A 13,836-nucleotide genomic window follows, 5' to 3' on the forward strand; every position below is an offset into this window, starting at 1 on the left:
TCCATGGCTGTGGCAGAGGCATCTGGAACACTTTGTGTGGGTTGCAGGCCCAAGGAAGCCAGACAAAAGCGGAAGTTAACAACACCCAGAAGACAACTGACTCCCAAGGCTCCTCAGTCAGGAGCCCAGAGCCAAGGGACCCTGACTCCGTGGGCTTGGCTCAAGGGGCCACAGGAAATGTGAAGCCACTGCACAATTTGGAGAACAGGAGTGAGCTCCAGGAGGGTCTCCTGATGTCTGGAGGAGCCGTCTTTCCATCCAGGAGACCCGCTCTCTTGAGGTTCAGAGGGCCTTGCTGAGGCAGGTTTGTTAGAAGCTGGGGCTATCACGATAGCTAGGCAAGAGGTCAGGCGATGGCAGCCACCGGGCTCGGCACTGAAGTCTTGAGAGTTGTGCACATGCCCTCCTCCAGGGTCCCATTGCAGGCTTATCAATAATATGAAAGATCAAGTCAGTATGAAAGATCAAGCCAGCGTCTTCTCACCCAAACCTGCCAGTCCCACAGAAATGCTTGCCAGTGAGAATTACCTCGATGAACTTCAGGCTACCGAAATGAAATTGTGAGTTCCTCCAGGGGCTGCACGGCCACACTGGAATCCTGGGCCCTGGACCATGCAAAGCCAGGAGGACCTGGGTCTACCTACACCAGGACACAGGCATGCCCATGTTCAGAGGAGCCCAGACTAGAAGCAGTAATGTCACTGGTTGTGCCTGTCACCTGCTTCCAACTTCCTGGAGCCCCTCATCATCCCTGGGGACAGGAACCTAACTGTCCAGAAGTTTCTCTTGGGAGCAAAGCTGAGGATGTGACAGGTTATTGGGGCTGTGGGATCTGCAGGTGCATCCTCACGCTGGGGTGGAGCAGAGGACCTAATAGGGTCTCCCCACCTCCCACCTTTCACCCCCCAGTCTCCTTGTGGTGCAGATTGGTGCCACCGGAAACTGCCATGGGCCATTCACCATCCTGGGTTCTCACGCCGTCTGCACCAAGGGTGTTGCCGTCCTGTGCTCTGAGTACTCTTTGGCTTCTTCAGCCACACAACAGAGGAGCCATCGGCCAAAGCTCTGGCCCTCTTCTCCGTGAGTCTTTCCTTCCTCATAATCTCCCACTCCCTAACCTGATCGTCTCAAGATCCTAACCACACCAAAGAGCCAGCCCACCCAGTGTCTCATGCCCCTCTCTGGCTACCTGCTACCTGTGGTCCATCCCACTTTGGAGAGTAGCCTGTGCCTGCCTTGTCCTCTGAAGCCATGGTCAGCCAGCACAGGATTTCCACCTGTCTGGCCCCAGGAGGACACGGAGAAGCTCCTACATCCCTGACACCTGCTCAGCCCATCTCCACCTGTTGGCCACCGCAGGGACACCTGCCCCAGGAGGACACGGAGAAGCTCCCACATCCCTGACACCTGCTCAGCCCATCTCCACCTGTCGGCCACCGCAGGGACACCTGCCCCAGGAGGACACGGAGAAGCTCCTACATCTGACACCTGCCGAGCCCATCTCCATGCTGTTATTAGCACCATCACAGTGGCCTTCAGGCTCCTGCCTATACTGAGGCAGGACTTCTATGGCTGCTTCCTCTGAATGCGTGTCTCCCGGAGCCACATAATTCGGAAGGCTGGCCCTTGACTACATAATCTGCTTCATCCGTCAGCTCCATCCTGCCTGATTGGCAATCTGACCTGGAAAATGGTAAATCCCTGCCCCCCCACCCCCCCCCCACCCCCGCCGCCGGCCTCTACATGCTATGCTCCTAAGCTCCTGACCTGGAATGGATGGTGCGCCTCACTTCTGACAACCGCTTCCTGTGGCTTCTGTGGATGTGAAAACCTTGCTGCCTCACTTCAACAGATGGCTTTTCCATGTGGGCACCGCCCACACTTGCTGTTATGGCAGTGCTAAGGCTAGACTGGGCTTGCATGATTTCCTTACCTCCCAACCTCCCAAGACTGAAGCTGCATCAGGCTTTGGGGGTAAGATGTGGTCCTTCTTGTGACATCCCAGCGCCTGACCAGAGACCCGATGACTTTGAGAATGTACAACCAGTGGACGGGCAGGATCTGGAGATAAGTTAGCACAGGCTAAGTTTTCCAGACCAGATTTGTGGAGTGTGGATAAGGTTTGGAAGGAAGGTGGGCTCAGGGGCTGTGTCTGTACTGGACGCAGGGCTCTGTGCAGTGGTACTAGAGACTGCAGCTGCAGACCAGGGAGTGCATGGGAGGGTGCAGTTCTGCAGCCCCAGTGTTTAGCAGACAACCCATGGAGATTGCAGGTGGCCAGGTCCTTGTACTGTGTGCCTGCCTGCCTGCCCGCCCAAGTTTCCCAAGGTGTGATCACAGGGGTAGGGAGCTCGGGGAGGAGGCATTTACTGCAGATCTGCAGGCCACACCCACTACCTGGATATACATCTGGGGGTCCCTGTGGCCTCTGCGGTCAGCCCCAGGAGATCAAGGACAGATCCTTTGCTAGGGGCGGTGAAGAATGAGAGATAGATGAGGCGAAAGCTGGAAAGCGCTAGCGTGGGACATGTCCCCCTGGCAGAGGCAAGTGGGTATAGCCACATTGGTACCTGACCCTGTTAGACTGCTGACTGCTGCCCATGGTGATGCCTTGAGGTGGGGTCAGAGTAAGAGCTGGCACCTTGAGGAACATTACTCTTACTTATATGACCCGGGTGAGAACAGACAGCTGCCGATGGAATGAAGTCTCCATGTGACACTCTGCCTTCGTTGGGGGGGGGGGTGGCCTGCAGCCCAGTGACAAGTCTATGTCCAATGAAAAGGGTAGCAACAGAGCCTGGCCCTCACTAGCACATCCCTAGGAGTGTTTGAATCCCACCCATTAACTCCCAGGGTTGGAGAACAGAGCCGGGACAGGCGGAGGAACAGTAGTGTTGTCAGAGTGACTGCACAGGAAGGGAAGCCAGCATGCACCCATACTGATAAAAACTGCTAGACAGAACCACACGCACACGGTCAAAGTGATCCTGCTCAATAGGAGCATTACAAAGTAAAATGCGGCAGCCTACATGACGCAGCACACTTGACACGGAACCCGGAGGTAGATGCACAAGATGGTCACAGCAGAAAACTGGGTCCTAAGCCACATCGGAGAGGGCTGACAGCTCCCAAGGCATTCTGCAGAACAAAGTGCCCTTGTGTAGTTATAACGGACACATCATTAAACCTGCATGCATCAGTAAGCAAGCGCAAAGAGATGCAGGGCCACAGCGTGGGATGCCCTCTCACCATCAGCTGCCCTGTGGCCCTGTGGACACTGTGCCTTTTGAAATGGGCACTCAGTAGAGGAGCGCTTAGTTACAATTTAAATCAAAGGGAAGCAGTAGAGCAGGTGTCATCCCGTTCACCCCAACCCCACAGCCTCACATCTGCACCCAAACCTAAGAGCTCCGTGGGGCTAAAATCAAAGTTAAATGAATTTCACCTATTTCTCTTTACTTCTTAAAGGTGGCTATTAGAAACTGTGGTGTCATATGTGACATCTATCACATCTCTATTGACACAACTGTCCCCAAATTAGTACACAATGAGCCTTTGGGAGGATGCCTATAAAAATCCACAGAGCGAAGAGAGAATGTTCTAGTGTGACAGGCTTAAGGCTTCAAACCCAAAGACAACTTTCCTTAACAAGGGATACAGAAGAGCTGAGGTTAACTTAACCACAGGTCTAGTTTTTACCTTTTACTTTCTTTTTTCTTTATTCTTTTTTAAGATTTATTTATTATGTATACAGTGTTCTGCATGCATGTGTTTCTGGACACCAGATCTCATTACAGGTGGCTGTGAACCACCATGTGGTTGCTGGGAATTGAACTCAGGAGCCCTGGAAGTGTAGCCAGTGCTCTTCACCTCTGAGCCATCTCTCCAGCCCTCACCTTTTACTTTCAACAGCTCTGGGAATCTGACTCAGAGAAGGTGATAGGAGGGGCTTTGTGGAAAACTCGGAGTACTGAATGTAGTCTGAAAAGGGATGCCCCTCCCCCAAAGCCTTGGGCTACAGGTGTCAGAATATCAAATGTGACAATAAATCAAGCAGGCAATTAAGATTCAAGGGACATGAGACAAAGCTCTTAAGGATGAAGCCTGGGAGGAAAGCAGGGACAGGTGCTGAGCCAGTGCAGAGAGAAGCCATGCACCTTAGCATACAGCTATGTGGAAACACTGCTAATGACAGAAGAAAAATGTGCATGTGATATTAGGTGTGCGCAAATGTGCACTCCACCCCAAAGCACAGGCTCAAAACTGAGGGTACCACACGACTGCATAGAAAGACACTGGACAAGCCCACACCCCTTAAACTCTTAAGTAAAACCAACAAAAATAAATTAAGCCTCTCTCCTTTTCTCAGCCGCCTCCTCCAGAAGTGCCAGGAGACGATGGATTATCTAGGAGATCATTGCTAAGTTTTGAGGTGCATGGTGGTCTATGCTTGTTCCCAATGTTCAACTATTACAGGACGTCCAGTCCCAGCTTAGTATGTAGTTCTGGTCCAAGGAAAGGGCACCCTCGCCTCTGTCACCAATGGCTGGGCAGTTACAAATGGATGCTGCAGGCAAGCAAAGACCTTGACTCTGCACCTGAGACAGGACTTTCTTAGCTTGGCAGGGATCCTACTAAGGCCAGATAGAGCATGCCTGTCTCAAGCATGCGGGACACCACCACTTTTGTGCTGCCTGCCTCAACCATGCAGACACTACATCCATAGTCAGGTTTTGCACCTGAGAGGGCCAGACAGGACACTAATAAAAAGCGAGGCAGGTGAGTAAGGAAACCATCTTGCTATTTCACATGTCAAATTGTTGCCATGGCTTTCCCAGGTGGCCAGAGAGCTCGCCCTCTATGCTTCTAGTCTTAGCCTAGGGTGGCCACTGTCCCTGAGTGTCAGCTGGCTTCCTGGAGCCGCTAGACTGAAACAAGCCTGATCAATGGCAGGACCATGAGGTTATAAGAGCAGGGTGGTGGCCAATCAGCTGAGAGAGCCCTTGGTGACTTCAGAGACTTGGTAGCTCCTGGGACCACAGGCTTTCCTTAACGTGTGTCATTAGTAACTCGAAATAGTTAACTCTTAGTGACCTCCGTACAGTAGATGTAACACCTAGAACATGTGGTGACACGTTAGGAATTGCACCTTGGAGAATCCAACTATTCTCCCACTGCCCAGTGCCATGCACAGCAGACAGAGCTCAGTCTGGTCTTCCACCTCACCTACCTTCCAATCCTTTTATTGATGAAGTTTCTAAAAGGCTCTTACTCTTTGATACCACTCGGTAAGAAATCCCTTGCCTCATGATGTCCCCAGGGCAGGAGCATAAAACCGTGAGGTCACAAATGTGAAGCGCTGGTTGGCAGTGCGTACCTAGACGTCTGGAAAAGGCTGGATTGATCTCTTGCCAAGATGCCTCAATGCGTTCAACAAACCCTTCTGCCACCTTAGACTGAGCCACAAGACGGATGAAGTCCCGCTTCCCAGAGGTCAGCAGTGACTGGGTTGGGTGAATCACAGCTGGGCTGAGCAAGGGACACACAGTGCATGAGACAACCCACCCAGTTCTGACTGGCTTGCTGATGCTGGATTATGGAGATCAGGGGAGAGCGTTTGTGTGGGCTAGTACTGCAAACTGAAAGACATATGTGGGGGCCCCAGCTCTAACCGGAACTCTGGCCCTGACTTCCTCTCCCTCTCAGGGGGCACAGCTTTCTCGTTTGCACAGCACTTCTCACAGGCCCCCCTTCACGACAGATGAGTGGCAGGGGGTGTGGGGAGTCTGTGGCGTCATCCTAGCAAGCTGTTCTCTAGATTCAGAGATGGTTATACTAAAGTAGAGTTTCAAGTTGAAGGAGGACAAGGAAAACCACAAATTATTCTAATTTTTACTGTAAGAATTGTCAAGTCCATTTTGAGTATAATTTCAAATGGGACAGGGCAGTGAATCCAAGACTCTTCTAGAGTGAGTGGGTTTTTCTACTGGGGGAAAAAAGTTAATCACAGCGTATGGTATGTGCTTAGCAGGGCTTGTTTGCATGTGGCATGACAGATGGCAAGCTACTGTCATTGGCCTTTGAGTCAGGAGAATGCAGATATATCTGTAACTTGTCCTAGGGCTGTCCACAAGTCCCCCATCAGGACAGCCAAGGACCTGAACACGAGGCCTCTGTTGTGGTGGCCTCTGAAACCTGACCGGGGCAAGGTGGTGCAATAGGGGTTTGCAACACCCACTTGGGTAGTGGGTAATACAGCCCCACGTGCATTTACAGGCCAGCGCTTGTCAGTCTGTGATACACACACTACACACACCAGAGCAGTGTGAACTCCAGAGAGAGATGATAGGATGGGAGGGGAAAAAAGCCACTCAAAGTTTCAGTAATTCAATAATTTATTCCTCTAAAAAAGTGTGTAAAAGTATATAGCTCTCATCCACAAGGTATATATGAATGACATTTAAAATGGAGGCCTTTATCATTGTTTCTTTGTTATCAAAGTCTTTAGTGTATTGAACCAGCGCTGTGCTGTAGTTCTTAAATGAACGTCACATAGTTTTGTATTCTTTCCAATTGTCTGCTATATAAAAAAGAAGCTCACTGCAAAATGCTTGAAGGAAAGAGGAAACAAACAAACAAAAAATCAGAACTTCCCAGAAATGTACAGCTCTTACATTTAAAAAAGGCTCTGAAATATACATACAGGCATGCCAGACAAGCCCTCCCGCACCCCTCCCACCTCCCCTTTTCAAACCATGGTAGGAGTTCTGATTTCTGCAGAATTTTCAAAATTAAAAATAAAAAAAAATAAAATAACTTCTCACTCTGTAGCAAATCCAGGGCTTGTACATTTCAGATTAATTCTGTAAAAAACCCACAAGTAAAATAATGCCTATTTAAGGGAAGTAGTATACAGACTTTTCACACAGAAGTACATAATAAGATTTTTTAAATCTATTGCCATTCATTTATTTTTGCACAAAAATGTATAAATATGTCACCAGCTTTTCTTAACTTAAAAAACTTAAATAAGAGACACCAGATGAAAACTACCCTTTGCTGCCTTCTTTTAAAACTTTTTATAGCTTTTTTCTGTTTTTGTGTTTTTTTTTCCTTTTTTACTTTTTCTGTGTAGAGTTGGGATTCTAGGGAAGAAAAGCCCCTGCAGTAAAAACAGCCCGTTTAAAAAAAGAGAGAGCGAGAGAGAGATTCAAAGTTCTGATGAGTGCTGAGAAAAAACAATCCCAAGTGGTAAAAGATTACAAATATCTATTTTACAGCCTGTCCCCGCCGAGGCGACTTTATACAACTTTACATCTCCGTCATCTTACGTTCTTCAAAAGGCCTTGAGGAGTTCCTCTCTGATAAGAAAAAATAGCACTGCGATATTTTCAGTCAATTTTTACACTGTACACGTTAGATACAAATGGTTTGATATATCAGATTTTTTAAGCTATACATTGGAAAGGCAACCCCCCCCCCCAGCTGGTGGGTCAGAGAACAATCACCCATTTACAAGTTGTTTCTCTGCTTTCACATTCCCACCACATGTTATTTAATATAATGTTTTAAACGTTAGATTATCTCAAGAAAAATACTTTTACAAAATCATATCAATTATTACATTTTTCCTTTCTCTGTTAGTAACCAGGACATGAAAGTCTCTTGGAAGAACTTAGTTTGCATGACTCTCCCACGAAAGCTGGCTCGTTGCCGGGCCTGGCAGGAGGCTCTGGGAAGCCGGTCCACACCCACCACCCGCAGATAGAAGCATACAACATAAGGGCTAGAAACAGGGTTTCAAAGTCAACCCTAAGATCTGGGAGAGGGAGTCAAAAATACTTCAGTCAGCTGTTAATGCTTAAAAAGGCATTTTCTTAAAGTCCCACATAGAGGGGCGGCTTCAAGTACTGGTTTAGCAGTTGAGTTGTACTATTTCTTTGAAACAATATTCCTACGGTCCAGAAAAAATTCACCGTATTTGTAACTGGTTTTGTGAGCAAACACTTTGGGTGATATGCACACGAGTCCCTTTTGATCTAATGATAGGAGAGACCTGGCTTTCTGTAAGAATTCTCTAAAAAAACGTTATTTCCTTGTGACTGTATGGAGAAGTGATTAAGGTCCTTGCATCCAGCTCGGGCTGGGCCTGACTGCCTTTGTCTACAAGTGTGATCCACACAAGCTGCAGCCCGCAGCATGGCAGAGCGCCTCGAACCCAGACTGCTTTAACAGACTAGTGCTGGGTGGCTACTACTGCAGCACCCTTCAGGCGTCATCTCCCGGTTTGTTCTCACTCCTTTTCTGGCTTCCAGGACAGAGGTATGTACTCAGAGAATCCTAGGGTGGGTCTCAGTGGGTTTCAATGACTGTACCTGGTCCTCAAGATTAGAAAAAAGAAAGTTGCAAAAAAACTTACAACAAAATTAAAAATAAATAAACAAAACGCAGCTGTCTCCAGACCTCCTGTGTCTACACAGGTATGCCATCAACCAAAGCCCTCCGGACAGGCTGGGGAGGTGGAGACCCCATACTAAATCCTGTACTGGAGCTGGTTCTTAGGTGTGACATGTCCCAGGTTACGAAGTCCGGGTGACCCACGGGCATCCACCATTGGCTAGAGGATTGCATCCAGAGGGCTGGACAGCCTAGTACTAAACAGAGGCTGAGAGCAGGCTCTTGTGCAAAAGGACAATGTTTCTTCTCTTTTCCCTCTTAATAACAACCAACAGGCGCCACTTCCTGGGGACTGCGGGCTGCACACATCACACACTGGCTCAAGTCACTGCTGATGGGAACTTGCAGGTCCTCGTGAGACACGTCATGGAGTCACTGTGGCACCGAACACTGCAGAGTGAGCATGTGCCCGCTCAGAAGGCATCACAGTGCAGGCTGTAGGAGTGCTCTAGAAAAGGCTGGGCATTGCAGAGTGCAGCAGTGTCCTTGGCTGATGGACAAGCACTTCCCAGTTAGATCATTTTCATGATGGCATTGTACAACTGCGTGAGCACCACAAAGTGGACGGGAAGGCAGGAAGTGCGGTCCTGGGTGGCCGGATTGCACGTGAGCCAGGATAGGGCGTTGTACTGCTCCAGCACAAACCTGTCCAGGAGAACACAGAGGTCAGCTTCTGGGCCATTAAGACCTGGGGTGCGGGAGGCCCATGCATGCCACCTCCCACTCCTTCACACCAGCATGTCCACCTCAGAGGGCCACCAGGGTCATAAAGCCACTGAAGACTGTTTTAGGTTGGCTAAATGCCAAAATGACCATACTGAATTGAAGAGAATGTACCAAATATTTTACCTACACTTGACCTCAACAGTTTCTTAATGTAATTCTGTTGTGGTCACGGGGGAAAAAAGGGGGTGGGCAGGGCCTCGCTATCTACTCCAGGCTGGCCTGAGTTGCCTGGGCACGGGGTCCTGGGTGTGCAGCACTGTGTTTATTGTTAGCCAATTACAAGGCCCTTATTCTTCTGTGTTCCATCAGAGACCCCAGAAGCCAAGGTCTTGCTGATGAGGTGTTGGTATACGCCCACTTACAAATCCCAGTAAGTAAGAGTTCACTAGGAAGAGCTTATTTCTCAAGGCATTGGATAATTTGTTTGCTTGTCATTTTGTTTTGTTTTTAAGATCTGGTCTTGGGTCTGTAGAGATGGCTCAGTTAGCGACACGAAGAATTGAGGGTATGACCCAGAACTGTGTAAAGCAGGGTCCAACAGTATACATCTATGACAACAGTGGGGTGGGGGAAGGTGAGGAGAGGTGATCACAGGTGTGTCCCAGGAACTTGCTGGTCCATCCAGCTGCTGAGCGCCAGGCTCAGTGAGAGAGCCTGTGTCAAAGAGTAAAGTGGAAAGTGGTTGACCTCTGGCATGTGCACCCACGTGTGTACACATGCACATCCACAGATAGCATCTCAGGTAACCCAGGCTGGCCTCTGGGCTTGAGCTCAGTCTGTAGCTGAGGGTGACTCTGCACTCCTGGTTCTTTTGCCTTCTCTTTCAAGTTCTGTGATTACAGGCATGCACCATATTCCAGACCCATAGGACAAAACCTTACGCCCTGCTAAAAACAGTGGAAGAGCATGCATGCTTCTGGGATGTGTTTCACAACACAGACCTTCTGTTTAAGTTAACTGCACTTGTCTGTCTATGGTGGGGAAGGTTAAAAACGTGTTCAATGCAAAGCAGTTCCCAGGCAGTGTTCTAATTGTCCTTCCACCCAGGTGTGACACTTTCATCACCTCCTTGGAACATAAAATGAAGTGCCTGTCCCTGCACAAGTGGGAATGACAGCTCTCAGGGATGGCTGGGCACCCGCTGCTCTGCTCGAATAGCACCACCCTGTGCTAGCACACTGAAGGAGGAAAGGAGGAAGGGCATCATTCAGCAGTGCTGTCTCTGTGGGAAACTACCTTAAAACATCAGATGTGGTCTTGGAGTCCAGGGGGTGCGGAGCCCGCTGAGAGTTCCTGGCAGGAAGGAGCTCTTCTGTCTGTGCTACAGAGATGTGGTGGTGGAGTGAAGCCTGTGGGAAAACAAAGAGCCCTCATTTCCAGGTCCAGGACAGCACAGAGAGTGAGGCTGCCTGCCAGGTGGGCTGCAGCCCTGCAGAGCCAGCCTGCTGTGTGTCCGAGCTCTGGCTGTTAGGTTGTCTGCTGTGACACAGCACCATGGCAGAGAGCTAAGCTCAGAGACAGTTTCAGGGCCTCTCTTCCTGGTTTAGCCCTTAGTTTTCTTATTGAAAAAAAGATTCACTTGCTGTGTACACACATGTGGGGTTCAGAAGGCAACCTCAGTCGTTCTCCCCTTCATCACGTGGGTGCGAGGACTCGGGAGCAAGGCCCTTGACCTATGGAGCCATTTCACTACACATCATGCTGCTGCTGCTCCTCCTCCTTTTTGTTTTTGTTTTTTGTTCTTTTGAGTTAGGGTTTCGCTGTGTAGCCTTGACTATTCTGGACTCGCTTTGTAGACCAGGCTGGCCTCGAACTCACAGCGATCCGCCTCCCTCTGCCTCCCGAGTGCTGGGACTAAAGGTGTGCGCCACCACGTCCGCCACATCATGCTTCTTTAGCATAACATTCAAGCACATGACACAGTTACTCCTACATAATGCCGTGTGCCTGCCACCAAAGCCGTAACAGTGGCCACTGTCTGTCACTCTGTTTTGAGTATTTTAACCTTTGGAATATTTTAAAGCAAAACCAAATACTGTACCATTTCACACTGTGGCTCTTTTAAACACCTTCTACCTTGCAGATTCCTCATAACCCATTGTTTGATTAAGGGTGCACCTCCAGGGTGGGCAAGCAGGAGTACTCCACACAAGGGCTGAACTCGTCAGATTACAAAGGCCCTGCCGGTCTGCTGTGTGAGAGAGTGAACTTCTGCAGAGGGGACAGCCACTCCTTCATGCTCAGTCTTCAGATGAGCAAGCACTCCAGCACAGTCTTCCAGCACGGCTCCTGCCTGGCACTTCTCAACACAGAGCGACACGCTGTCTCCCGTAGATCACACTGTGCTTGGCACCTCTGGTTTGGATACAACCTTAATGGTCTTGCGACATTTCCTTGCTTTGGTGGGTGACAAATGCTTCTAGCTTTGGGTCTGGAATCAGTGAGTTCTTCAATGGAAGCTCAGAAGTTCTGAGCAATAAGCAATAATTAGAAACCACAACCACTGCAGCCATGCTTTACAGGAGGAGGACGAGGCTAAGATACGAAGTGTTTAACTTCTGAAGATCAGGGGATCTCACCCTGAGTCATCAGGAACAGTGCTTTAGCTCAACAGTGCTTGCATCCCCTTGCCTTGTGGAGAGATCACAGTTCACAGGTTACTCCATGGGCATCTACACTCCGCAGAAGAATGACATATCGCTCGCCCTCACTGTGTGACATGTGCTCGATGCTGCACTGTGTGGTATGGCTGTAGAGGTGGCTCAGTTAGCCCGTACTGATGGGCACTTAGCTTTTCCTGTCTTTTACACATGTCATTCTGTTTGCTTGTTTTGAGACAGTGTTGCTGTACTTTTCAGGCTCCTTTCAACTCACAACTCACGTGACCCTCCCACCTCAGCCCACCTCTTAGCCAGGCATGGGCATGTACCAAGTACTATGTCATTTTTCACTTCTGCCAACATAAGATGGCTGAGGTGGGTTTCTGTGGCACAGGGTGCAGGGCTGTTATCACTCAGTACCCTTCCTTGCCAGTCCTCCTCCCATGGCTCCGCCAGCAGGGTACACTCTCAAACCTGTGTCTTCGGCACACTGCAGGTGAGAGATGTATTCTGTTCTATATTCTACACTCTGCAAGTTTGGGGTCTTGTTTTAAAGCCTTAAGATCTGGATCAATTGGTTCCAAAAGCCACACGAGGAAGAACAAGCATAAATGTGAAAGGCTGGAGGATGGCGCTGGTGTGCAGCTGGGCAGGACTGTGCTGCGACGTACTGGCTGTTGTCAGTACTGCCTGGGAGAGACTGGCTGAGTCTCTCATGTAGCTCTCTCAGGCTGAGCCACATGTAGCTCCCACACTTAAATCAGGGCCCCAGTTGCCTCCCCAGGTTAATGGGGACTCACTTCTTAACAGCACATTTGGGTCCTCTCCCAAATCTCCTCAGAGCATAAGGGATGTGTGTTAAATGAATAGAGAGAGAGACTGTGGCAGCTAATAGGCAGCTTCTAGCTCAGACCAAACAACAACAACAACAACAACAACAAAATCATTATCAAGAGAATGATTTCTCTTAAACTTCAGAAAGTATCAAACCAACCTTTAGGAAGAGAGGGCACTGGTTCCGGGCCTGGGGGCACGACGACCAAAACCACTGAGGGAGATTCTCAGCTTTGGCAGTTGACACGAAATACCCAAGGGCCAGCGGCTGCTGCTTGAGCTCCTCCGGGGCCTCCCGAGACAGGAGCCGCTCACCCTGACTCTGAAAAACAAGGCCCAAAGCACAGTGAGCATCACCAGGAGCTAACCATGGTTTTCGTCTCTATTGCATAGTAGTGCCGAGACCCCTACCTGCAGCACCTCCCACTAAAGCCCCTGGAGGCTGAGAAATGTACCAATAAACACTCAAGTCTGAGGCGAACTCAGGCATCTGATGGAAACCACGAACCAGCCAAAGGTCCTGGCAGCACAGGTGCCTGCTCAGCGGATTCCTGCCACAGCACCAGGATCCCGGAGTACACGTGCTCTCCAGCTTCACCTACCTGGGATTAGACCTCAGCACCGAGAGGGCACCAGTGTCTGCAGGGCAGCAGTGCTCCTGCCACTCTGCTGGTGCTGGGTGAGTGTGCTGTGCCTTTCTGAACCAGGCACTTTCCACCTTTCAGTAGATATCAAGGATTTAGAAGGTGCCTCTACTGCAAGTAACAGTAAATGATCACTTTGCTTTTGAATGCCTTTTATTTAGAGAAAAAAGATGATCCTGAATTACTACATCAAATCCTATCGATTCTGATTATGGACAGACTAAAGACAAAATGATTCTGGCCAAAGAAAGCAAAGCCAGGTCACAGTGGTACATGTGCACACATCGATGTGCACACAACCAACAAACTCAGGAGGTAGGAGAATCAGACTCCAAGGCCAGCCTACTTGAGGCCTGCTGTAAAACAAACAAAAGCCTTTGCCACCGCCTTGAACACACCGGCCTACATAATGACTTGACTAGGAATAAACCATTTTAAAAAAAGAAATGCTAAAAGCTGCATGGAGTCACCAGGCCGAGGGGCTCAGAACTGGAGCAAAAGGCCACTGACTGGTTTCAGAACACAGCTATTTAAACTGCAACATTCAGGCTCCAAGAAAGGCAGAAAAGGCACGC

At 49.4% G+C, this 13,836-nt stretch overlaps 1 protein-coding gene across 5 annotated transcripts in view; it reads right to left on the reverse strand.

The window, feature by feature from the left end:
• Positions 1 to 6,377: 6,377 nt before the first annotated feature.
• MED13L (mediator complex subunit 13L) overlaps positions 6,378 to 13,836 on the reverse strand; it is a 213,787-nt gene continuing 206,328 nt past the window's right edge. For all 5 annotated transcript variants that reach the window (XM_084764816.1, XM_084764815.1, XM_084764818.1 and 2 more), the window contains 3 exons: positions 12,778 to 12,939; positions 10,420 to 10,532; positions 6,378 to 9,102 (listed from right to left, as the gene is read on the reverse strand). In XM_084764816.1, coding sequence (XP_084620942.1) covers positions 8,970 to 9,102; positions 10,420 to 10,532; positions 12,778 to 12,939 — 408 coding nt within the window. In that variant the 3' untranslated portion in view covers positions 6,378 to 8,969. The remainder of the gene's footprint in view (positions 9,103 to 10,419; positions 10,533 to 12,777; positions 12,940 to 13,836) is intronic.

Source organism: Acomys minous (assembly GCF_964271855.1).
Source record: "Acomys minous genome assembly, chromosome: 16".
NCBI classification, from domain to species: Eukaryota; Metazoa; Chordata; class Mammalia; order Rodentia; family Muridae; genus Acomys; species Acomys minous.